At 38.6% G+C, this 20,176-nt stretch overlaps 1 protein-coding gene across 1 annotated transcript in view; it reads left to right on the top strand.

Annotated features, from left to right (window-relative positions):
* Nucleotides 1–14,771, top strand: part of LOC149152595 (uncharacterized) — a 135,281-nt gene extending 120,510 nt beyond the window's left edge. Inside the window, exon 4 of the mRNA XM_089443536.1 lies at nucleotides 14,075–14,771. Within this exon, the coding sequence (XP_089299662.1) occupies nucleotides 14,075–14,451 (377 nt within the window). The 3' untranslated portion in view covers nucleotides 14,452–14,771. The remainder of the gene's footprint in view (nucleotides 1–14,074) is intronic.
* The last annotated feature ends 5,405 nt before the right edge of the window (nucleotides 14,772–20,176 follow it).

Below are 20,176 nucleotides of genomic sequence, written 5' to 3'. Positions count from 1 at the left end.
GGAGCATTGAGGCTCCAACACAGAGGGAGCAATGAGGCTCCGATAATGATTTGTTGCAGAATTGAAGTAGTCAGGCTCAGTAGGTGAGCAAGTTGCAGACATTCTCACCAAGCCGTTGAATTCTTTTGAGAGTAGCTTGGAGTGCAAGAGAATGTATCTTTCCACTGAGCTTATGCCTTCTCCCGTCTTTATCACTAACAATGGACTTAGTGAAGGGGGATGTGCAGTAAGGCTCTCCTGCCCCGAGAGGGAACAATGCTGATCGAAAACACTAAACACATGCCTTCCCTCGTCTTTATGACTAGCCATGGACTTGGTGAAGGGGGTCGTGCAGTCGGTCTTGGGTGTGAGGGTACTCGTTGAAGCCATGGACTTGGCTGAGTACATGCCCTAGTATGCATCCTACCCACAAGTCACCTTCGTGTCATTATTGACCAAGGGCCACGCTGAGGTGGTTAAGCTTGCTGGGATTGTCACCCATCTGGCCAGTGGGTGAGGAGACTTAGGTGTGCATGATCTTTACCTAATGGTGTATGCGCCTACCATGGACTTGGTTATGGTAAATTGATCTCCCCTAACTACTGGATGCAAGTGTTCTACCACTTGATCGCTGAGGATCAAGTTGGGTGAGGGTTAGCTAGTGGACATAGGGTGTGTGATCTTTACCAAGGTAATTTATGACTACCATGGACTTGGTTGTGGTAAATCGATCTCCCTTATTGTTGTGTGGATCATTCTTCTTCTTCTATGGATTGAGACATCATTGTTCAGCTGAGATGAGATCAGGGAGCTTGACCTAGAGACCCGTAGGGTTTGGGTGATCTTTACCAAGGTCATTTATGATTGCCATGGACATGGTTGTGGTAAATCGATCTGCCCAATCATTGGTTGTGGATTATTCTTCTTTTATTGGATGAGATGAACTTCTCTTATGTCAAGTCATGTACATATGAGATGAGACACATGATCCACTTAGAAATTCCTCCCTAGTTGAAAGGGAGTGTTGAAATTTGGGGCAGCTTTGGGATGAATTTACCTAAGAGAATTCCAATTACCCCAAGGAGAAACCATCTTGCCCCAAAAGAGAATTCAAAATGGGCACTGCTCTTATTATTAATTGATATGACAAATTTATTTGGGCAAGCATCATCAAGACATTTGGTAAATATATCAAGAGAAAATTCATATTTTGTGTTTTACAAGGTCGGCCTCAATGAAGTTCATGTTGGCCCCCATGTAAGTCACGTCCGAAAATGCCTATAAATAGCCAATCGTTGTGGCTCATTTGAACACAAGTGCAACTCGCCTCTTTGGAGAGAGTCTTCTGAGGTAGCCATAGGCTCGAGAGCCCTGGCCGAAGTAGTCAAGACTCAAAAGATGTTCTTGGAGTCTTTCTTGTGACTGATCTAGGCCAAGTTGAATAGAGTGTTGGACAAGTGGAAGAGGACAAGTTTTCTGTGCATGCGTTGGAGCAAATTCTTATGTGAACAAGCCGTAATTTATCTCTGTGGTTTTCTAGAAATGTCGAGCCCTGAATCTGTGATGGATAGAGGTAGTTTACCCTTGGATCAGCTGTGATATTTGGGCCAAGTTTCCTTGGAGATCAGCACAGGTGGAAGGGATGGTTGGATAAGGAACACCACAGGTATTTTGAGTGGTTTGGAGGCCGATTTGGAGGACTAGAGCCCTACTGTACAGGTTCCCTAATCAGGGCCGAGGATCCCCAGAGATATGCTTTAGGACTGTGACCACAAAGGGCAGGAGGAGTCTACTATTCAAGGTATGTTTTATGTTCTTCTGAATTGATGTACTGCTAGATGTTGTATGGTGGTAGGGCTATTCCATGGGTGTTGAACAGCTGTGGGTGTGTGCCCTTGTGGCTATGTTTTGGAGAGATAAAATCAGTGTATGGGCTGTCATGTGTGCCCTAAGTGATGTGACTTCTGTGTGATAAAGTACATTCAAGTAGGCTGCTTTAAAATATGTTGATCTGTCTTCTTTGGTGAAGCCAAGAGGGCTAGTTCTCTAGCTCTCATTCATTGAGTTGCAGTGAGGTCATCGTCTATGATTGGACTGTGACATATGGCAGGGATATCCATGATGTTTGACAATGATATATGGCAGTGTTTCCTATGCTAATGACAGTGACCTTATCTTATGATGTATGGCTGTGTTCTCATGGCAATGATATATAACAGTGATATATGCCAGTATTATGACACAGATGTTTGGCAGTCCTTATGACAGTAATATATGACAGTGATGTTTGAGCTGTGCTATTGATGACAGTGATGTTTGGGCAGTGCTATTTATACTTATGACAATGATATTTGACAATGACACATATCAGTGGTGTGCTCCTATGGCAGTAATTGTATGCTACTTGAGACAACGATCTACGCTACCTACAGTGATTTAGAGGCAGCCTTATCAGAGGTCTTGAGAATGCCTCTTTGATTGACTTATGAGGATCCTGTATGATCCCAAGTTGGTCTTATGAGGCCTAATGTGATTGATGATGAAAGACATGTTTCATTCTTATTGTACTTTGTATCTCAGCTGAACATTTAATGAATATCTAATAGAAGAAGAAGAATTGATTTTTGGGTTTTCCCCCTTGTGGGGTTTTCCCTGGTCTTTGACCAAAACACTGGTGTCTCTATTGTGCATGCTTTTCTTCTACTGTTCCGCTGCATTGTTTATGTTGCTGTTCTCTCTATATAATTGCTTATGATGATATGGGGTGAATGTATTGTGAAAATTTGTTGAAAAAGTTTAATAATGCAATTATCTACAGCTGAGAATAATCTAGCCCTAAAATTAACAATGTTCTCAACACTCTTGTTCGAGCTGTTGGTATATATTTGTAACTTCATCTTTATGTATATAAAGCATGCTTTGCTGTCCAAACTTTGTGTACTTGCAGATCTGATTTTTAACATATGTTCTCACGATGATTGAGTGGTTTTTAGTGCTGTTTATGCATACTGATTTTACGTAACAGTGAACATATTTTGCTAAGTGATTCGACAAATATGTAGATTTTAAGTGGGGGGATTTACAACTATAATATGTAACGACCTATTTATAAAAGTAATATTAAATAAATTTTAGTAAATAAATTATATTAATCAATTAATAAAATAATAAAAATAAACTAATGATAAAGTATTTTAAATATAAGTCTAACCTTTATATTAAAATCAGAAAAAGGAAAGTTAATAAAAAATCAATATACCCGTTTAAAAAGAAATATATATGACACGACTAGGAAGGGTGTCACGAGGAAATGAAGTGGTGGGTGCTGGAGGAAGGACGGCCACCGCCAAGAAACAATTTATAAACCAGAGAGAACAGTTTTGGGGGGGGCATCGGAAAGAAGAAGGAAGAACGAAGGGGATACTGAAGAAGTAAACTTGAGTTACCTACGGAAGGAGAGCTGGTTGTTTTGAGGTTTCTGGGCACGGGGGAACAGTTTGCTTCAACTGAGAAGCTTACTGGACTGAGTAGCAAGGTTCTGCTCAGTTTGGCTGGGTGGTTTCGGTCTTTTGGTAAACGGGAGCAAACTGGAGAAGTCCTGAAACATCTTCATCTGCAGCAGACATCCGCAGCAGACCAAGTAAGTACTTATCATCGAATCAGTCAATTAGTTATATGAAGTTTTGTATAAATTTAGAACAGAATTTTTATTAAAGTTTCATACTCTGTTCAGGATAGATAGCTCTATAAAACTCCTTTACAATATTTACAGTTCAGTCAATTTTTATAGTTTCAGAAATGGTTCTTTAAATTAGTTCAGTCCTTACATAATAAATCTATTGTAATATGTCATTTTCAGATCTGTTTTTTTCTTTGTATTGTCCCCTTGAGATACAATTGGTTTGTGTTTATTTTCTTGGGTCGCCTTGTGTGATTGGTTGAATGGAAATGAAATATATACCATCTTAATATATGCTTCAAAACCACTTCTAAGGTTGATAATTCATTGGAAATAGATTTGGCTTGTGTGATTGGTTGAATGGAAATGAAATGTATACTATCTTAATATATGCTTCAAAACCACTTCTAAGGTTGATGGTTCATTGGAAATAGATTTGAGAGGGATGATTTCTCAGATTGCATCAAAAGTCATTTCCGAAAAATTCCAGTAGTTGTGAATAATTTCACATGTTGGGTTTGCTTAATCCTAATCTTGAAATTCAAAAATAGGTGAATCTCAAAGTCTCTCTTAAAATTAGTTGAACAATTAATGAAATTCGGCCATGACTAACGAGATCGTTGCTGTATCATAGCCTGTAAATCTCAGAGGACTGACTTATAGATTTTGGAAGGCGGAATCGTCTTTTCTGTTTTCCCACATCCTTGCAAAAACCAACAAACTCAATGATTCCGATGTGCATACACTTATACGCTGGAGGATGGTAAACACTATTAATACAGGGCAATGTTAAAGTCAAAACATGATTATGTGGTCACAGATTGATTGGAGCCGAAGGAGGGATGACACGACTTACATGGTGAAGGCTGAGAACCTAGCGACATGATTTTAAATTTCATGTTGTGTTATGATATATATATATATCTGTGCATGAGAGAGAAAAGTGAACTTCATCTTTTATATATATATATTCAAAAATTTCCTTATAACTTTCTAAATGGATGTATATAGAATATACAAAACTGGGTATATTAAAAATGTTAAATTCATCATTATATTATTAAGAATTTTTTCTTACACGTTAAGCATTTTTGAGGTAAAGATACTTAGCACTTCCTCAATACACTGAGGATAGTATTTGGGGTTCAAATTTTTGTCAATAATATATTTATGAAGAGTTCAACATATCATTTATGGGAATTGAATTTATAGAGAGAGAATAACAAACATTTCTCAATGGCCTAGACTAAATCGAATTGATAAATCTATCTCACACACACACACACACACACACATATATATATATATATATATGCACACACTTTATCAAATTTAATGCCAAATTTAAGCCATTTTTTTCTTCATTATTTTTTTTTTCAAATTCGTTGTGATCGAATTTGAACATGTAATGTTCCAAGGGGATTTTTGCCCTTAGGGTTTTATTTTTGACCAGGGTTTCAACAAGTTAGAAAGGATTATACAACCGTGCACATTCATCTATTCATATAACAGTGGGTACGCATGAATAATATAAAGACTTTCAACAACAATATGGTTCTTCACAAACCACAGTAAGTTAGGGCTGACCGCCTAATGAACAGTAGGACTATTCAATCATGAATCCACTAGAGTAATTTTGATTGTAATGTCAATATTTTAGTAAACAGCATTCAACTGTAACTCATACTAACATTATTCAGTTCTATTGCCACTATACTATTAACGAATCACTAACTGTGCTGCCTCCAACTCATTTACTGTTAAGGATCTTGTGGTAGCCCTGACCAGTTCCACGACTACCACTGCAGTGGGAGTGGCCCCTTTTTGCCTTGCCTGTGTTGGGCTGTGAAAGTGTTTGCCACGGGGATTTGAGCTTCAACAGTTCACCATATGCCTATGTAATACTTTGCTGTAATACGATTCCAGGAGTAGGGCTGACTGTAGGTAGCCTAGACCCAAATTGGTCCTTAGAGAGATTCGATCTGTTGCTGTAGGTAACTGCAGCCCAAGAAGGGAATGAATTACCTACAGCCCAAGAGGGGAATGAATTTGAGGCCGCTGTCCTTGGGGAGTAGTAACTGGCCTCAGGTCTGCCTTGGTTAACTTCACTTTTCTTAACAGTGACCTCAGAAAGTGAGCGAGCCCCAAGTTTGTTCTCTATTTGCATGTATTTTACCTTCACTACTTGACCAGAGACTCGGTATACAATAAAAGTGGCTTTGCTGTCTAGATAAGGGCCTCGTTAGCCTCAATTTGCATTCGGTGCCTCAAAGAGAGTCACAGAGGCACTACAGCCTCAGGCAATTTTTCATTCAAAACCACTGGGCAGACTTTCGCTATTCCAGACAGAGCTTATTGACCAATCACAGAGGATTTCTTCTAGCCAGATCAGCTCTGAGTTATTCCAAGAGATCACACTGTAACAGAACAGAGGAAAGGAAATCTAGCTAGGGCGGGATCACCTCCACCAAAACTAGTCAAAGGGACCTTAAAACCCTCATAGCCTTAGCTCAAGAAAAACAAAGATATTCCAATCCAAATCAATCATGAGAAAAATGATCTTATCTCTCTCTTTTTTATAGATTCCTCACGGGGTCTTTCCTCCTTAATCTAATGTGAGGGGTTACAAGTGTAGCCCCCAATTCTGGTTTTTTTGGCCAAACTACCCCAAAATTTACTCAATGTTGCTCCAAAACATTGGATACTTCATAATGTGTTTCCCCCTTGTGAAGAGACTATAGCCTACGGGGTTGGATAGGCTATTCCGTCCTCCCTTGGGCAATTAGTTAATAGGGGGCATTACAGAACACAAAATATCAATATGTGACTATGCAATTACGAAACGAGAGGCATTTATGAAATATTACTTACACCAAAATATTTGCCAACCCAAAAGTTGGCCTTGGGGTGCAAGTTGTTGAAATTTGATGACAAAAAAAAGTTTCCTGCAATCCCAACTCGGTTTTAATTTCACCTTATCACTCCCATTCAGTGAAATGCCTTTTCCCATAAACATACATTCAACATATAGAATTCTGGAAATGAAATTTTTAGATTCAAACACATGGGACTGTCAACACATGTTGAAAATAAATATGGACATAACCAGACCAACAACAGACATAAAAATACACACAGATTTTTGGCCAACCTAGACCCAGGGAAAACCCCTTCAATCTTCTCCAGAAAAACCTGTTAGAGAGCTCTTCAAATTTATTTATCTTTCAAGTTCAGGAAAAAGACATTCGTAGACAAAACAAAACAGCGAAATACAACTTATCTCTTTAGCCCAAAACTCCTTGAAAACTGTGCCCACTTTGCCTTGATTTCCGCGCGCCACTTGAAACTGAAAATATGTATTGTATGGATACGATTGTACGGACTGTACTGTATGGACTCTGTACGAATTATACTGATTTCCGTATTGTTGTACGGACTGTACGATTTTTTTTTCAAAAACTTCTCTTGAACGGCGTGCAACTCACAACATTCAATGCTGTTCGTACTGTACCTTCTGTTGTCTTCTATGCCTTGATTTCCATGCCCGCTTTGCCCAAAAATCACTCCTTCAGCTTGTTGTGACAAATTTCTCCTTTAGAACTTCTCTCTAGCTCTCAACCTCCTTTTTCCAATTTGCTCATGAAGAATGAATGCAATCTCTCTTTTCTTTTCCTCCTTTTGTTTCCCTAAATGAATTTTGGGCAACCCTAAGATCTAATGGCTCAGATTCATTTAAATCAAGGGATGAGAATAAATGTGCATTTAATTCTCACTTTTTGTTTTTTAACTCATCCATTAAATAAAGTACCTACATTGTACTTTATGTCTAAAGTCACTTTTCACTTTATAATTTAACATTGACTTTACAACTTATAAAGTCACTTTTTATTTTATAATTTAACATTGACTTTACAACTTATAAAGTCACTTTCACTTTATAAAGTCACACTTAGGAAAAAATTTATTTTAGACACTTTTCCCTAGGTAGAGACTAACCCACGGGAAACCACTTGTCCAAGGTACATTAAAAATCAACACAAGTATGATATGATAGGTGGTATCAATGAAAAGCCTTGTGGATTCTCTTTAACATATGGTTGCTATCTAAGTCATATATTACATGCCATTATTATAATGGCATATTGGTATGGTGAGATTTTGTTACACAATAATTTACTCTACTCTACGTGTAATGAAGTGTAGCTAGTGGTAATGTTGGGAAGTCTTTTTTTTTTCTCTCTAACATTTATTACCTTTTTCCTATGATATTTTATTTATGGAATATTCCATGGCCGTTCTCATGTACTACCACAACTTTAGTTCATAACTATATGACAAACCTAGTTATCCATCTTTCTCTATTATTTTGATAAGTGGTAGCTCTACATTACATTGATGTCTCATCCTAAGAACACTTAAATATACAAACCTAGAGGGAAAGGAAGTACAACCTTCATTAAGCATATCAAACCCCGTTGTCTGAATATATCGCTTTGATGGATGGATATGCAAAAGTAACTAAATTTTCAACTTGCATATATCAAATACATTTTAATGATTTTATCAAAACAACAGAAGGCCCTGGAAGCATTATCAGCACATATCATTCGAACTGCAAATTTTTGGGAAACCATCTTGTTAGTTTTGACAACGAATTAGGTAAATTGTAAATAAACAGTTACGTACCGAATGTTTAGTTATGTAATGGTAGTTAGTGACATAAAATATCGAATGCTCATGTAGACGGTGTATCATTGTTAATAAAGCAGATCCAAATTCAGTTTCGTATCTCTTGGTCATTCTGTTGTGTTTTCTTCTCCTATTTTTCCTGCTGTTCTTTCTACAATTGGTATCGGAGCTCGAGGGCCGATCGCTTGGGCGTGAAGGCGCTGAGAAGAACCTGCGCTGAGACTGTGTGACCTGCGCTGAGACGCTGAGAAGAACCTGCGCTGAGGACGTGAAGACCTTGCGTGAATGTGCGTTGAAGGCTGTGCGTTGACGGCTGAGAAACAAATCCTCTGCGTTGAAGAACCAGCCAGAAGCTTGGAAGCTGCTAGCGTGTTTCCCATCTCTGCGTCCAGAAGCTTGGAGCTGCCAGCATGTTTCTACGCTGCCATCTGCGTGAAAGAACTGCAGATAGGTTTTCTTTGAGCCGTTGAAGAACCAGCGTGTTTCCGCCAGCATGCTTCCCATCTCTGCGTCCAGAAGCTTGGAGCTGCCAGCGTGTTTCTACGCTGCCATCTGCGTGAAAGAACTGCACATTGCGTGCTTGAGGGTGGACACTCATCTCTGCGTCCAGAAGCTTGGAAGCTGCTCACTGCCCCCGTCGAGCAGAACCAGATTCGTTGGTCGAGGAAGAAGGAGGAGGCGTGTTCGCTGCCACAGTTGCAGCCAGAAGTGCTGCCAGATCTGCGCAAGAGTGACTTGCCTGTGTGCAAAGCCAGAGCCACGTGAAGAGGAACCCCATCAAGCTGCTGTTGCCTGTTGAACCCGGGTATTTATTAAAATTTCCAGAACGTTTTTTATTTTCAGCAGAAATTTTGTTTTGAAACAAAACAGCAGATTGAAATATTGAAATCAAATCAAGTTTTTTAAAAAAGTGGTGGTTTTTTATACAAGTTGGAGGAAAAGAAAGGGTTCAGGAAGGGTTTCATTGTTTGTTTAAATCACCAGAGGCTAAGATTATTTAAAAAAAAAGGCAAAAACCCTAGAAAGACTGAAACCCTAGGAAGGAGGAAAAATGGCCAAGATGTCAAATGCAAGATTCGAGGTGGAGAAATTCACCGGAAAGAGCAATTTTGCTCTTTGGAAACTGAAGGTTAAGGATCTGCTTGTGCAACAAGGCATTGGATGGGGTAACTAAGAAACCTGCAACCATGACTACTTCAGACTGGGAGGACTTGGATGCCCGAGCTCTCAGTACCATCCGGTTATGCCTAGCGGATGAAGTTCTCTTCAACATTGTTGAAGAGACTACGGCGTCAGGATTGTGGGAAAAACTTGAAAACCTCTATATGACAAAATCATTAACCAACAGAATTTATCTAAAACGACAGTTATACAGTCTTCGAATGAAAGAAGGTTCAAACGTTGCAGAACATTTGAATGTTTTTAATACACTAATTTGTCAATTAACCGATATGGAAGTCAAGATACAGGAAGAAGATAAAGCCATAACCTTGCTGTGTTCTCTGCCTGAATCATGGGATCACTTCGTAACTTCAATCAGTTTCAGCTCTGCTGATTCTTTGAAGTTTGAATCAGTCGTGGGAGCTCTTTTGTATGAAGAAGTACGAAGGAAATCCAGCACTGAGACAGCTGCATCAGAAGCCATGGTCGCTAGAGGACGCTCAAAGGAAAGAGGGGAAAAACCAAGGGGGTCTTCTAGGTCGAAATCGAAGGGCAAGAAGTGTAAGGCAAAATGTTGGAACTGCGGTAAAGTTGGACACTTGAAGAAGGACTGTTGGAAACGGAAGGAATCCGAAAACCCGAAGAACGAAGCGAATCAGGCTGATTCAAGTATGGTAGACGAAATTTTATCTGCTGAAGAATTGTGTATGATAGATGAAACTTCACCTGAATGTAATGTCTCTCAGAGTTTTGATAGCTGGCTGTTAGACTTTGGTGCTTCGCATCACATGTGCCCACATAGAAATTGGTTTACTTCGTATGAAAATGTAAATGGTAGTTCTGTGTTTATGGGTAACAATATGTCATGTCAGACTGTTGGGATGGGAGATATCAGGATTAAGATGTATGATAACACAGTTAGAACATTAACTAGTGTTAGACATGTACGTGATTTGAAGAAAAATTTAATCTCTTTGGGAGTGTTGGATTCAGATGGTTATAAGTTTACAGGTCAGGATGGCGTCTTGAAAGTCTTCAAAGGTGCCCTTATGGTTATGAAGGCAGAAAAGGTCGGAAATCTTTATAGGTTAAAAGGAAGTACTCAGGTCGGTGAAGCAGCGGTTGCGTCAGAAAAGGAAGAAGCAGGTACTCGTCTGTGGCATCAGCGTTTGGGTCATATGAGCGAGAAAGGTCTTCATATACTGATGAAACGTAAATCTCTTCCCGGTCTAAAATCCTTGAATTTAGATTTCTGTAAACATTGTGTGTATGGAAATCAGTGTAAACAGAGATTTAAAGTTGGCGATCATAATAGTAAAGATGTTTTGGACTACATTCATTCTGATCTGTGGGGGCCTTCCCCTGTTGTGTCGTATGGAGGTGCATTGTATTTTTTAACGTTCATTGATGATTACTCTCGTAGAGTTTGGGTCTATATGCTAAAAAGGAAAGCTGATGTATTAAATGTCTTTAAACAATTTAAAGTAATGGTAGAGAAAAGAACAGGCAAATCTATTAAATGTCTAAGAACTGACAATGGTGGTGAGTTCACTTCTGTTGAATTTGAACAATACTGTAAGGATGAGGGCATTGTTAGACACAAAACTGCTGTTTATACTCCTCAGCGAAATGGTGTTGCTGAGCGTATGAATCAGACTCTTATGGAAAGAGCCAGAAGCATGATCAGCAATGCTAACTTGCAAAAGGAGTTGTGGGCAGAAGCAGTATCTACTGCTTGTTATTTCGTTAACTCAGTAGCAATTGATTGTAAAATTCCTGAAGAAGTTTGGACAGGTCAGTCTTGTGACTATTCTCATTTGAGGATATTTGGCTGTGATGCTTATTCTCTTATTCCGAAAAATCAGCGTTCAAAATTAGATCCAAAGTCGAAATGTTATGTCTTTGTTGGGTATGACTATGCAGTGAAAGGATATAGGTTGTGGGATCCTACATTGCGGAAGAAGTCATTAGTAGAGATGTAACATTTGATGAATCCTCTTTGTTAAAATCAAATGTTGAAAGAATTGAACAGGAACAGGTATCGCCGAGTCAACGAGTTCAGTTGGAGGCTAGATCTTTCGGTGACAGTCGAAAGGAAGGAGAGACTTCTGGAGACAAAGGTGTTGAAGACACAAAGGAAGCCGTTGAAGCTTCTGAACCAGTGCAAGTTTCTGAACCAGTTCAGCAACCAGTCGCTCTGAGAAGGTCTACAAGGGAAAGGAAAACTCCCAAAAGGTATGAAGATTCTGCTTCATCTGTTGCTTTGGTTACTGAAGATGGGGAACCTTCTTGTTATCAGGAAGCAGTAGATGGTACAGATAGAGAGAAATGGAAAATGGCTATGGAAGAAGAAATGGACTCCTTAGCCAAAAACAATACCTGGGATCTTGTAGAGCTTCCTGAAGGGAGAAGTGTTGTTGGATGTAAATGGGTCTTCAAGCTGAAACGGAAAGTTGATGGTAGTATTGAAAGGTATAAGGCGCGACTCGTAGCAAAAGGGTATTCTCAGGTTGAAGGTATAGACTTTCATGAGATTTTTTCTCCAGTTGTAAAACTTGTTTCTATACGTACTGTGTTGGCACTAACTGCGTTGCTTAATCTTGAGTTAGAACAGTTAGATGTTAAAACAACTTTTCTACATGGTGATTTGAATGAAGAGATATATATGGAACAACCAGAAGGTTTTGTACGAGGTCGCAGCAAAAGATTAGTTTGCAAGCTCAGGAAATCATTGTATGGTCTGAGGCAGTCTCCCAGACAATGGTACAAGAAGTTTGATTCCTTCATGGTGAGCCAGAACTTTATAAGAAGTGAGTATGATCATTGTGTGTACTTCAAAAGTTTCAATGGCTTATTCATTATCTTAGCTTTGTATGTTGACGATATGCTTATTGCGAGCAAAAGCATGGAAGAGATCAATAGGTTAAAGGCTCAACTCTCTAGGACGTTTGATATGAAGGATCTTGGAGCAACAAAACATATCTTGGGCATGGAGATACACAGAGACAAGAAAAATGGTAAGCTTTGGTTGTCACAGCAGAAGTATGTGGAGAAGGTACTTGAAAAGTTCTCTATGAATAATGTGAAACCTGTTAATGTTCCTTTAGCTTCCCATTGTAAGCTTTCTTCGGTTTTGAGTCCTAGAGCTGATGAAGAAAAGCAGTATATGTCTCATGTACCATATGCAAATGCTGTAGGCAACTTAATGTATGCGATGGTATCTACAAGACCTGACATTTCACATGCAGTTGGAGTTGTCAGCAGGTTCATGGCAAATCCAGGTAAAGAACATTGGCAAGCAGTGAAATGGGTGCTTCGATATCTAAGAGGCACAAGTGATCATTGCATCGTCTTTAATGGTAGTGAAGGATCAGTCTGCGGATATGTAGATGCTGACTATGCAGGTGATTTGGACAAAAGAAGATCTACTACAGGTTACGTCTTTACTCTTGCAGGTGGAGCAATTAGTTGGATGTCAAAGCTTCAAGACACGGTTGCATTGTCCACTACCGAAGCTGAATATATAGCTGCTTCAGATGCCAGTAAAGAAGCAATCTGGTTAAAGGGTTTGCTTGATGAGATTGGAAGGACGCAAGAGAAAGTGAATGTACTTTGTGACAGTCAAAGCGCTATTCACTTGGCTACAAACCCTGCCTATCATAGCAGAACCAAGCACATTGATGTAAGGTATCATTTTCTGAGACATGTGATCGATGGCGGAAAAGTAGCTCTTAAAAAGGTCCATACACGAGAAAATTGTGCAGACATATTCACAAAGCCAGTTACAGTAGAGAAGCTGCGGTGGTGTTTAGCTTCTCTTGGCTTGCAGGAAAGATGATGAATGGGAAAATTGTTGTCAAGGTGGAGTTTGTTAGTTTTGACAACGAATTAGGTAAATTGTAAATAAACAGTTACATACCGAATGTTTAGTTATGTAACGGTAGTTAGTGACATAAAATATCGAATGCTCATGTAGACGGTGTATCATTGTTTAATAAAGCAGATCCAAATTCAGTTTCGTATCTCTTGGTCATTCTGTTGTGTTTTCTTCTCCTATTTTTCCTGCTGTTCTTTCTACACATCTGGGCTGCAAGAATCAATCTTGTTTTAAGTCACGCTTTGAAGCAAATCATGTTGAGAGGGGATTTTAAAGTGCCAATTTAGCAACAAATTTCTAAATGCCAATTGATTGGCTGTCAATATATAAAATGAGTATATACTAAGTCATGATATAATGAATGAAACAGTGATTCAGGCTTTCAGTTCAACATCCATCGTTTATTTTTATCAACTTATGCTTTTGGAGTGGTGAATTCAAAATACCTGCACATGGTAGAAGTCGACTATCTCTGGGTTCTACCTATTTTCATGTTATACTCACTTTAAAACTGCAATATTTCCCAACCAAGGTTTTTACTGTTTCCTACTTGGGATGTTTCAGGTATATTGATTTTTATTCTTTAAAAGCTTTGGCCACTTGTGAATGTGCTAGATATCTATAGGACTTGTTTCGCAAATTTGTAAATAAATCATCTAACAGTCTTCTGTTTCTGTTTCTTGTTGCAGAACTTGGGTTTGGCAGTGGGAAAGCCAAAGCACTCTATGGAAGAGATGGCCACAAAGGCATACTAGTAGTTAAATTCTCATCCACTGTGGCAGGTTTGCAAGAGGCTGAACGATTACACAAATATTTTGAACACCATAAGCGTGGGCGTAAAGATTGGCTACATATACAGTCCACACATACAGGACAGGAACATGACGATGAGGGTCCAGATTTAATACGGATCGATGAGAAAACAAAGGAGCAAAAGAGGGTCTTGTATGGCTACATAGGAATCGCAGAAGACCTGGAGGAACTTGACTTCGATACAAGAAAGAGGATCACGGTTAAAAACAAGAAGGATATGGAGAAAACTGATGCACAAATAGAACACCAATGAAACAGTAATTTGTATGTTTCATGATGTAAATATACCATTACTGTGATCATAGCCAAAAGATCAGTTTGTGACAAATTCATATGATTTCAAATACTGCAGACATAAGCTTGTATATGGTATCTCTAACACAAAAGTGCTATTCTTTTGAGGCCATGTACTTGAAAATTTTGTGTCTGTTTCATACTGTATATATACCATTACTCTGATTATAACCAATCTGTAGGTTAGTTTCTGACAATTCATATAATTTCAAATATTGCACACATAAGCTTGAAGATGGTATCGCTAAGAGGGAAGTAATACCCTTTGAAGCCACTTATAATAGTCGTTTTGTTTACTAAGTGTTAACATAGTAATACCCTTTTTAAGCCACCCACTTGTAATAGTTGTTTTGTTTATTAAGTGTTAACATAGATTTATGCTAGTTTATTTTTCTAAAGAAAGAAAAGGCTATTGCTTATCGCTTTTCATTCTAACACGTGTGACATGAAGAACATCTTACTTCACTGGAGATGTTTGATTATAACTCTGTTTTCATGAGAGTTTCAAGATATGTTGGAAATCATCACGTATCAAACTTGCAGTGTTGAAGATGCTATTTTAATTGTATATTATGATCGGCATAAGGATCAATTGTGTGCTTGGGTGACTAAAAGATGTTGTCTAGATGATTGCCATGATACTAATGAGATTCTGAAATCCTAGAGTTCATGTGTCTGCTGTGGCCCGGTTGTTTACATGGCATGTGACCACTGTGAAGACTACGCCCCTCTACTTTCTGTTAGCGTGGGGTTTTGCCTGACTTGTAGTATGATGCTTTCCTAGGTTCAAATGAGGACAGCTTCTCGTATCTAAAACATAATACTCGGTTGGTAATAAATTCGCTATCACCCCTCAATTCCTCGTTTAAACATAGAACGTGGAGTCTCGGAAACAAAAACCCCAACAAAAGTCATCCTTACCAAGAGCCGCAGCCAGTCCTACTCATTCACATGCACTAAAATCTGAACAAAGCCCATCTATAGCTTCTAGAGAAGCCTTGGTCACAGTTATGGTCGTAAGTGTAGTCGTTCAATATCATAGAGCTGGAATTGAGTTGGAGTCGCCTGGTGATAAAGAGTGTTGGACACCTAATGCGCTAAGGATTATGGCGAGGAAGTTGAACAGTGAAAGGGAGTCCAAGAGACCTTGGAAGATGAATCCAAGAGTCACTCCAAAGTATTATAAATGTATATCATGTGAATAATATATGCATCTAACGATTATCCTTCATATTATGTGTTTGCCATCGTATCAGAGTTGGTTGGTCAGACCTGGCCCTCTACCACTTAGATTTTCCATTCCAAAACCTTTGTCAGTTATATTTGAGCTGGGTTCTCTCCATACAACCTGCCTACAAAAGCGATGTGAGCTCGGTAATCTTTGGGTAACCTCCGCTGGTTTTCTCTGCGGCATCAAAGAGAGAAGAAACACTCCTTGCTCAAACCTGCCATCTCTACCCATTCTCCCAAAATAACAAAAAAATGGGCGTTCTCCCTCATATTCTGATCTGTCCCCTGTCTCTGCACCTCATTATAACCTGTTAGTGAGTAGAGCGACGATTATTTCTCATATTCTAAGTTGCATCACCAGAACTCTCCGCTGGAATTGCGCACTTGTTGATTGCTCAACTAAAGTCAAAATTTTACCTAAATTCCAGTGAAACCCACAATACAACATTGATTAAAACTGGAGGCATTCTCTACGCATTGAATGCCGTGTTGGTTTGGTATGTGGGATTTTGGGGCATTTCTATGCCTTGTAGCTCCTCTGTTGCATTAAGTCTGTCGCTTGCTACACATTGGTATCAACCCCTCTATTGTATTAAATTCATTGCCTGCTACACAACCCAATCGATTTCGAATATGTAATGCTCTCCCTAATGTCTATGCCTGACATATCGGTTTGGTTACAGTTTGGGTAGCAGCGTATTCTTTGGGCTTTGTTATTATCTTCAAATCTATTAAAGCAAAGGACATCGATGTTGATATAATGAAAGAGAAGTTGCTTCGTAGTTTTTTGAGAATTTGAATAAGAAACTTCGTCTGTAAAAACCATTTTCTTCTTTCTTCATATTAATGGCATGCAGAAAGTTCAACTCCTCATCGTTGTGGACCAGTTGGATCTGACTAGAGAAAGGGAAGTTGATCGCCTCGTCAAAAGGCTATGAACCGAAGCTGCCCACAAATTCTGGCATTGTTCACGTGTTGTCGAATTCTCGGGAGAGATTGTTCTCATTCTTGTTCTACCATATCGAGATTTCTGCTCAACATCACCAATTGCAACGACGCTAGTAAATTTTGACTCTATAGTTTACGAGTAGTGTTGGTTGGCAAAGGACAGTTTTTGCATTAGGGTGTTGCATTACAACATTGGAGCGTTGGTATATGTTGAGTCGTGCATTGGAATGAAGAGTTGTCAATGGGGAATTCTAATTTCCCTGGTTCAGTGAATACACATCTCTAGAATGATGATTCTGAAATGCAAGACAAACCATAAAACTTGAAAAGCCGTGAAGATCTCTGGGAAATTGGATTACTTCCTCTTGCAGGTCTTTTAGGATTACGACTTCTTGAAATTCTCTTATTTCCACGATGGGACTTGCGTGGACTCGGTGATTCTGAAGATGACGAATTTGACCTTCCACGTCTACGAGTAGAAGGTTGTGCCCTGCCAGTGTTATCACCAAAAATTTGAACATCTAGCCTAATTTACTAGATGGATCGAAGCAATGTTTTACAACTCGGACTCGGCCGAGGATCGACTCCGACTCGGTAATGACTCGGCCGGCTCGATTTCAATGACTCGGTCGTTGTAAAAAATACATTAAATATTTATTTTTTTTATAAAAAAACATAATTTTAAATATTTTAAACATAATTTTAAAGATTTTCATTCAAGTTTCCAAACACACAACATTATAATATACATGGAAGACAACATATGATCAAAGTAGGCTCATGAACCAATCCATTATATCAAAATGGTACGGTGGTACCCAATGGCAATAGTAAATACATAGTCAACTGTAGTCTGTCATACATGATCAAAGACTCAAGAGTCAAAACAAAATACAAATAACCAAGGAGGCTAGTAGCTACTGCCAGAGGAGCCAAGATCATCTCGACCAATCTCTGGATCATCATCATTAGAGTCAGACAAGGGGCCCCATCAATGACCAGCACTGGCTACTGCTAGAGTTGCCAACATCATCTAGCTCAGTGTTACTTGGGAGCAGGAGCGGAAGTGGGGAGCGAGAGCGAAAACGGGAGCAGAAGCGACATTTTCAGAAGCTCCAGGTTTGAGAGCGAATCCCAGAGGAGTTCAACAACCAATGTCACTAACATCAAGGTACACAGAGGGATTGGTGCTCTTGATTAAATACGAGTTCCATACCCTAATACATGACAAAATTCAATGGAAACATTGCAATCCTCCAATCCTAAAACCCTGAAAAAATGATAAGTCTGCTGGATTTTGAATGAAATCTAAAATTCTACTTTCTCCATATGAAATCCAATGAGGCTGGAACCACTCTTAAACATCCTGAGTCATTTCATGGTAATGTTAAAAATTTAAGTAAAATGATGAAAATGAAGATTAAGGAGAATGTCACTTTTACTTTAAGAATTTAACATTACCATGAAATTTGAACATCATATCAATACTAGGAGAGGGGAATGGACCCCAAATAGCACTTAACCAATTTAGAAAACACCTTGGAGTCCCCAACAATCAGCCAAATGTTAAAAAGTTAAAAAAAAATAGAAAAATCGTTGTTTCTTTGGGTGACTGGCTGAATTTAATGACTCGGCCGAGTAGATGTGCAAAACGGCCGGGTTGACCGAGTCATGACTGACTCGGCCGAGTCATGCAATAACTCGGCCTCCCGGACTGGTTTTTCTACCGGGTCACTCCTCAAGGCTTCAACTCGGTTCGACTCGGCCGTTTCGGTTTCGAAACGGCCGGTTTGTAAAACAATGGATCGAAGTACACCATGTAAAGCTAATTTTACCACAGTAAAATTGCTTTCACTATGAGAAATTACTTAATAAACCATATCTGCTAAGTAATTTATAATTACACCCATGAAGAATAATTAAATAAATCATTATTTATTTAATTTTCTTCTAGGAATAATTAATTAAACCATTGTTTAATTAATATTCCTTGTCATATTTGACTCAATTATGAAAAATCAATAGATAAATTATTAATTATCTTATTTTTCTTTATGAATAATTAATTAATCACTAATTGCTTATTATTCCTTGTCAAGTTTGACTAAATCCCTTAGGAATAATTAAATAAATAATTATTTGTTTATTATTCTTTAACCAATTTCTTGAGATGATAAATAAAGCATTTATTTATTTATTATTTCTAAGTAAAAGTTTAAATAATTTCTCTCCTAACCAAATAATTCAAGTGGTTATTCCAAGAATGGGGTTAATAATATTTTATTATTGCTCATTATTCGAGGATAACTCAATAATTTGTTATAAATAGAAGGGTTTTCCATTCATTATTCACTTTGGATTATTTTCATTATTGCACTCACTATTGTAACTCTGATTATTAACATTGACACACACCATTTTTCTGCCATTTGAGTTCCCATTGAGCTCAATCATTTTATTTGCTGGGTTTACACATTATAGAGGAGAGAGACTTTACACAAGCTGAAGACGTTTGAGGATAGCCAAGAACCCATCCCATAGAGGGGGACTGGTAACATTTATTTGTTCCCTTCATAGGTGTTATAATAAAATCTATTTTTTGTATATCTAGTTTCCATTTGATGATTGGAGTTATTATTATTTCATTTTGCTGTTTAACTATGATAGTGGCATAGATCAAGACTTTGGCAGATTTTGTTTCTATTAGTTGTTGTAGATTTACAATGTTTAACAACCATTTATATTTTTGAGGTTGTTTGTCATCCACAGTCTTAAGTGTTTCCTTTTTGTACATACTCGAGGAGAAAACACTACAACAACGAGGAGGAGACATTGATCTTGATTTAGAATGCATAGGCCTACGAACAGGTGAACGACTGCATCGGTGAAGAAGAGGGGATCTGCGAAGAGGAGTACGACCACGTCTTGGAAGAGGAGAGCGTTGTCTATGAGAAACTGGTGATCGCTTACGGCCAACTGGGTTTTCTCTAACCCTTCGAGGAGAGATTATGATTGGTGATCGATGCTGAAGACTTCGACCATCACTATTATAGTCTTAAAAAATGCATTAAACTATTGGTACGTTGGCCATAACAGTGATATCATATGTTCTCTGATTGCTGGTTGTTTCTTTTGATATGTGCGCTGGAGACTTGTTGAACATCTAATTGCATTGAGTGTTGCACGCTATAATCACTTTTATATATGTGTGTGTGTGTTTGTGTTGGTGAAGGCTAAGCGTTGATCCTGGCAGCTGGAAAGACATTGTATTATATTCCATGGCTCTAACAATTAGTGTGCTTGGTATGTATGGTATGAATCTCTGTTTTTAAGGGCTGCATTGAAAGATTTTTGAAACCGTGAATCATGGCATATACAATTCGACATAAACCTTGTTGGACACAGATTGTCATTGATGTCAATATGGCAATATTCGAGGAGAAAACAGAGCTATCGGAGGAGCCAAGAGCAGCAGATGGAGCCAAGAGGAGCAGACAGAGCCATTG

The sequence above is a fragment of the Pinus tabuliformis genome, chromosome 9 (assembly GCF_031772625.1).
Source record: "Pinus tabuliformis cultivar Carrire ecotype Pingquan chromosome 9, CPIR1, whole genome shotgun sequence".
Classification (NCBI taxonomy): domain Eukaryota; kingdom Viridiplantae; phylum Streptophyta; class Pinopsida; order Pinales; family Pinaceae; genus Pinus; species Pinus tabuliformis.
Note: the sequence above shows the minus strand (reverse complement) of the source record. Positions and strands in the feature narration are given on the sequence as shown.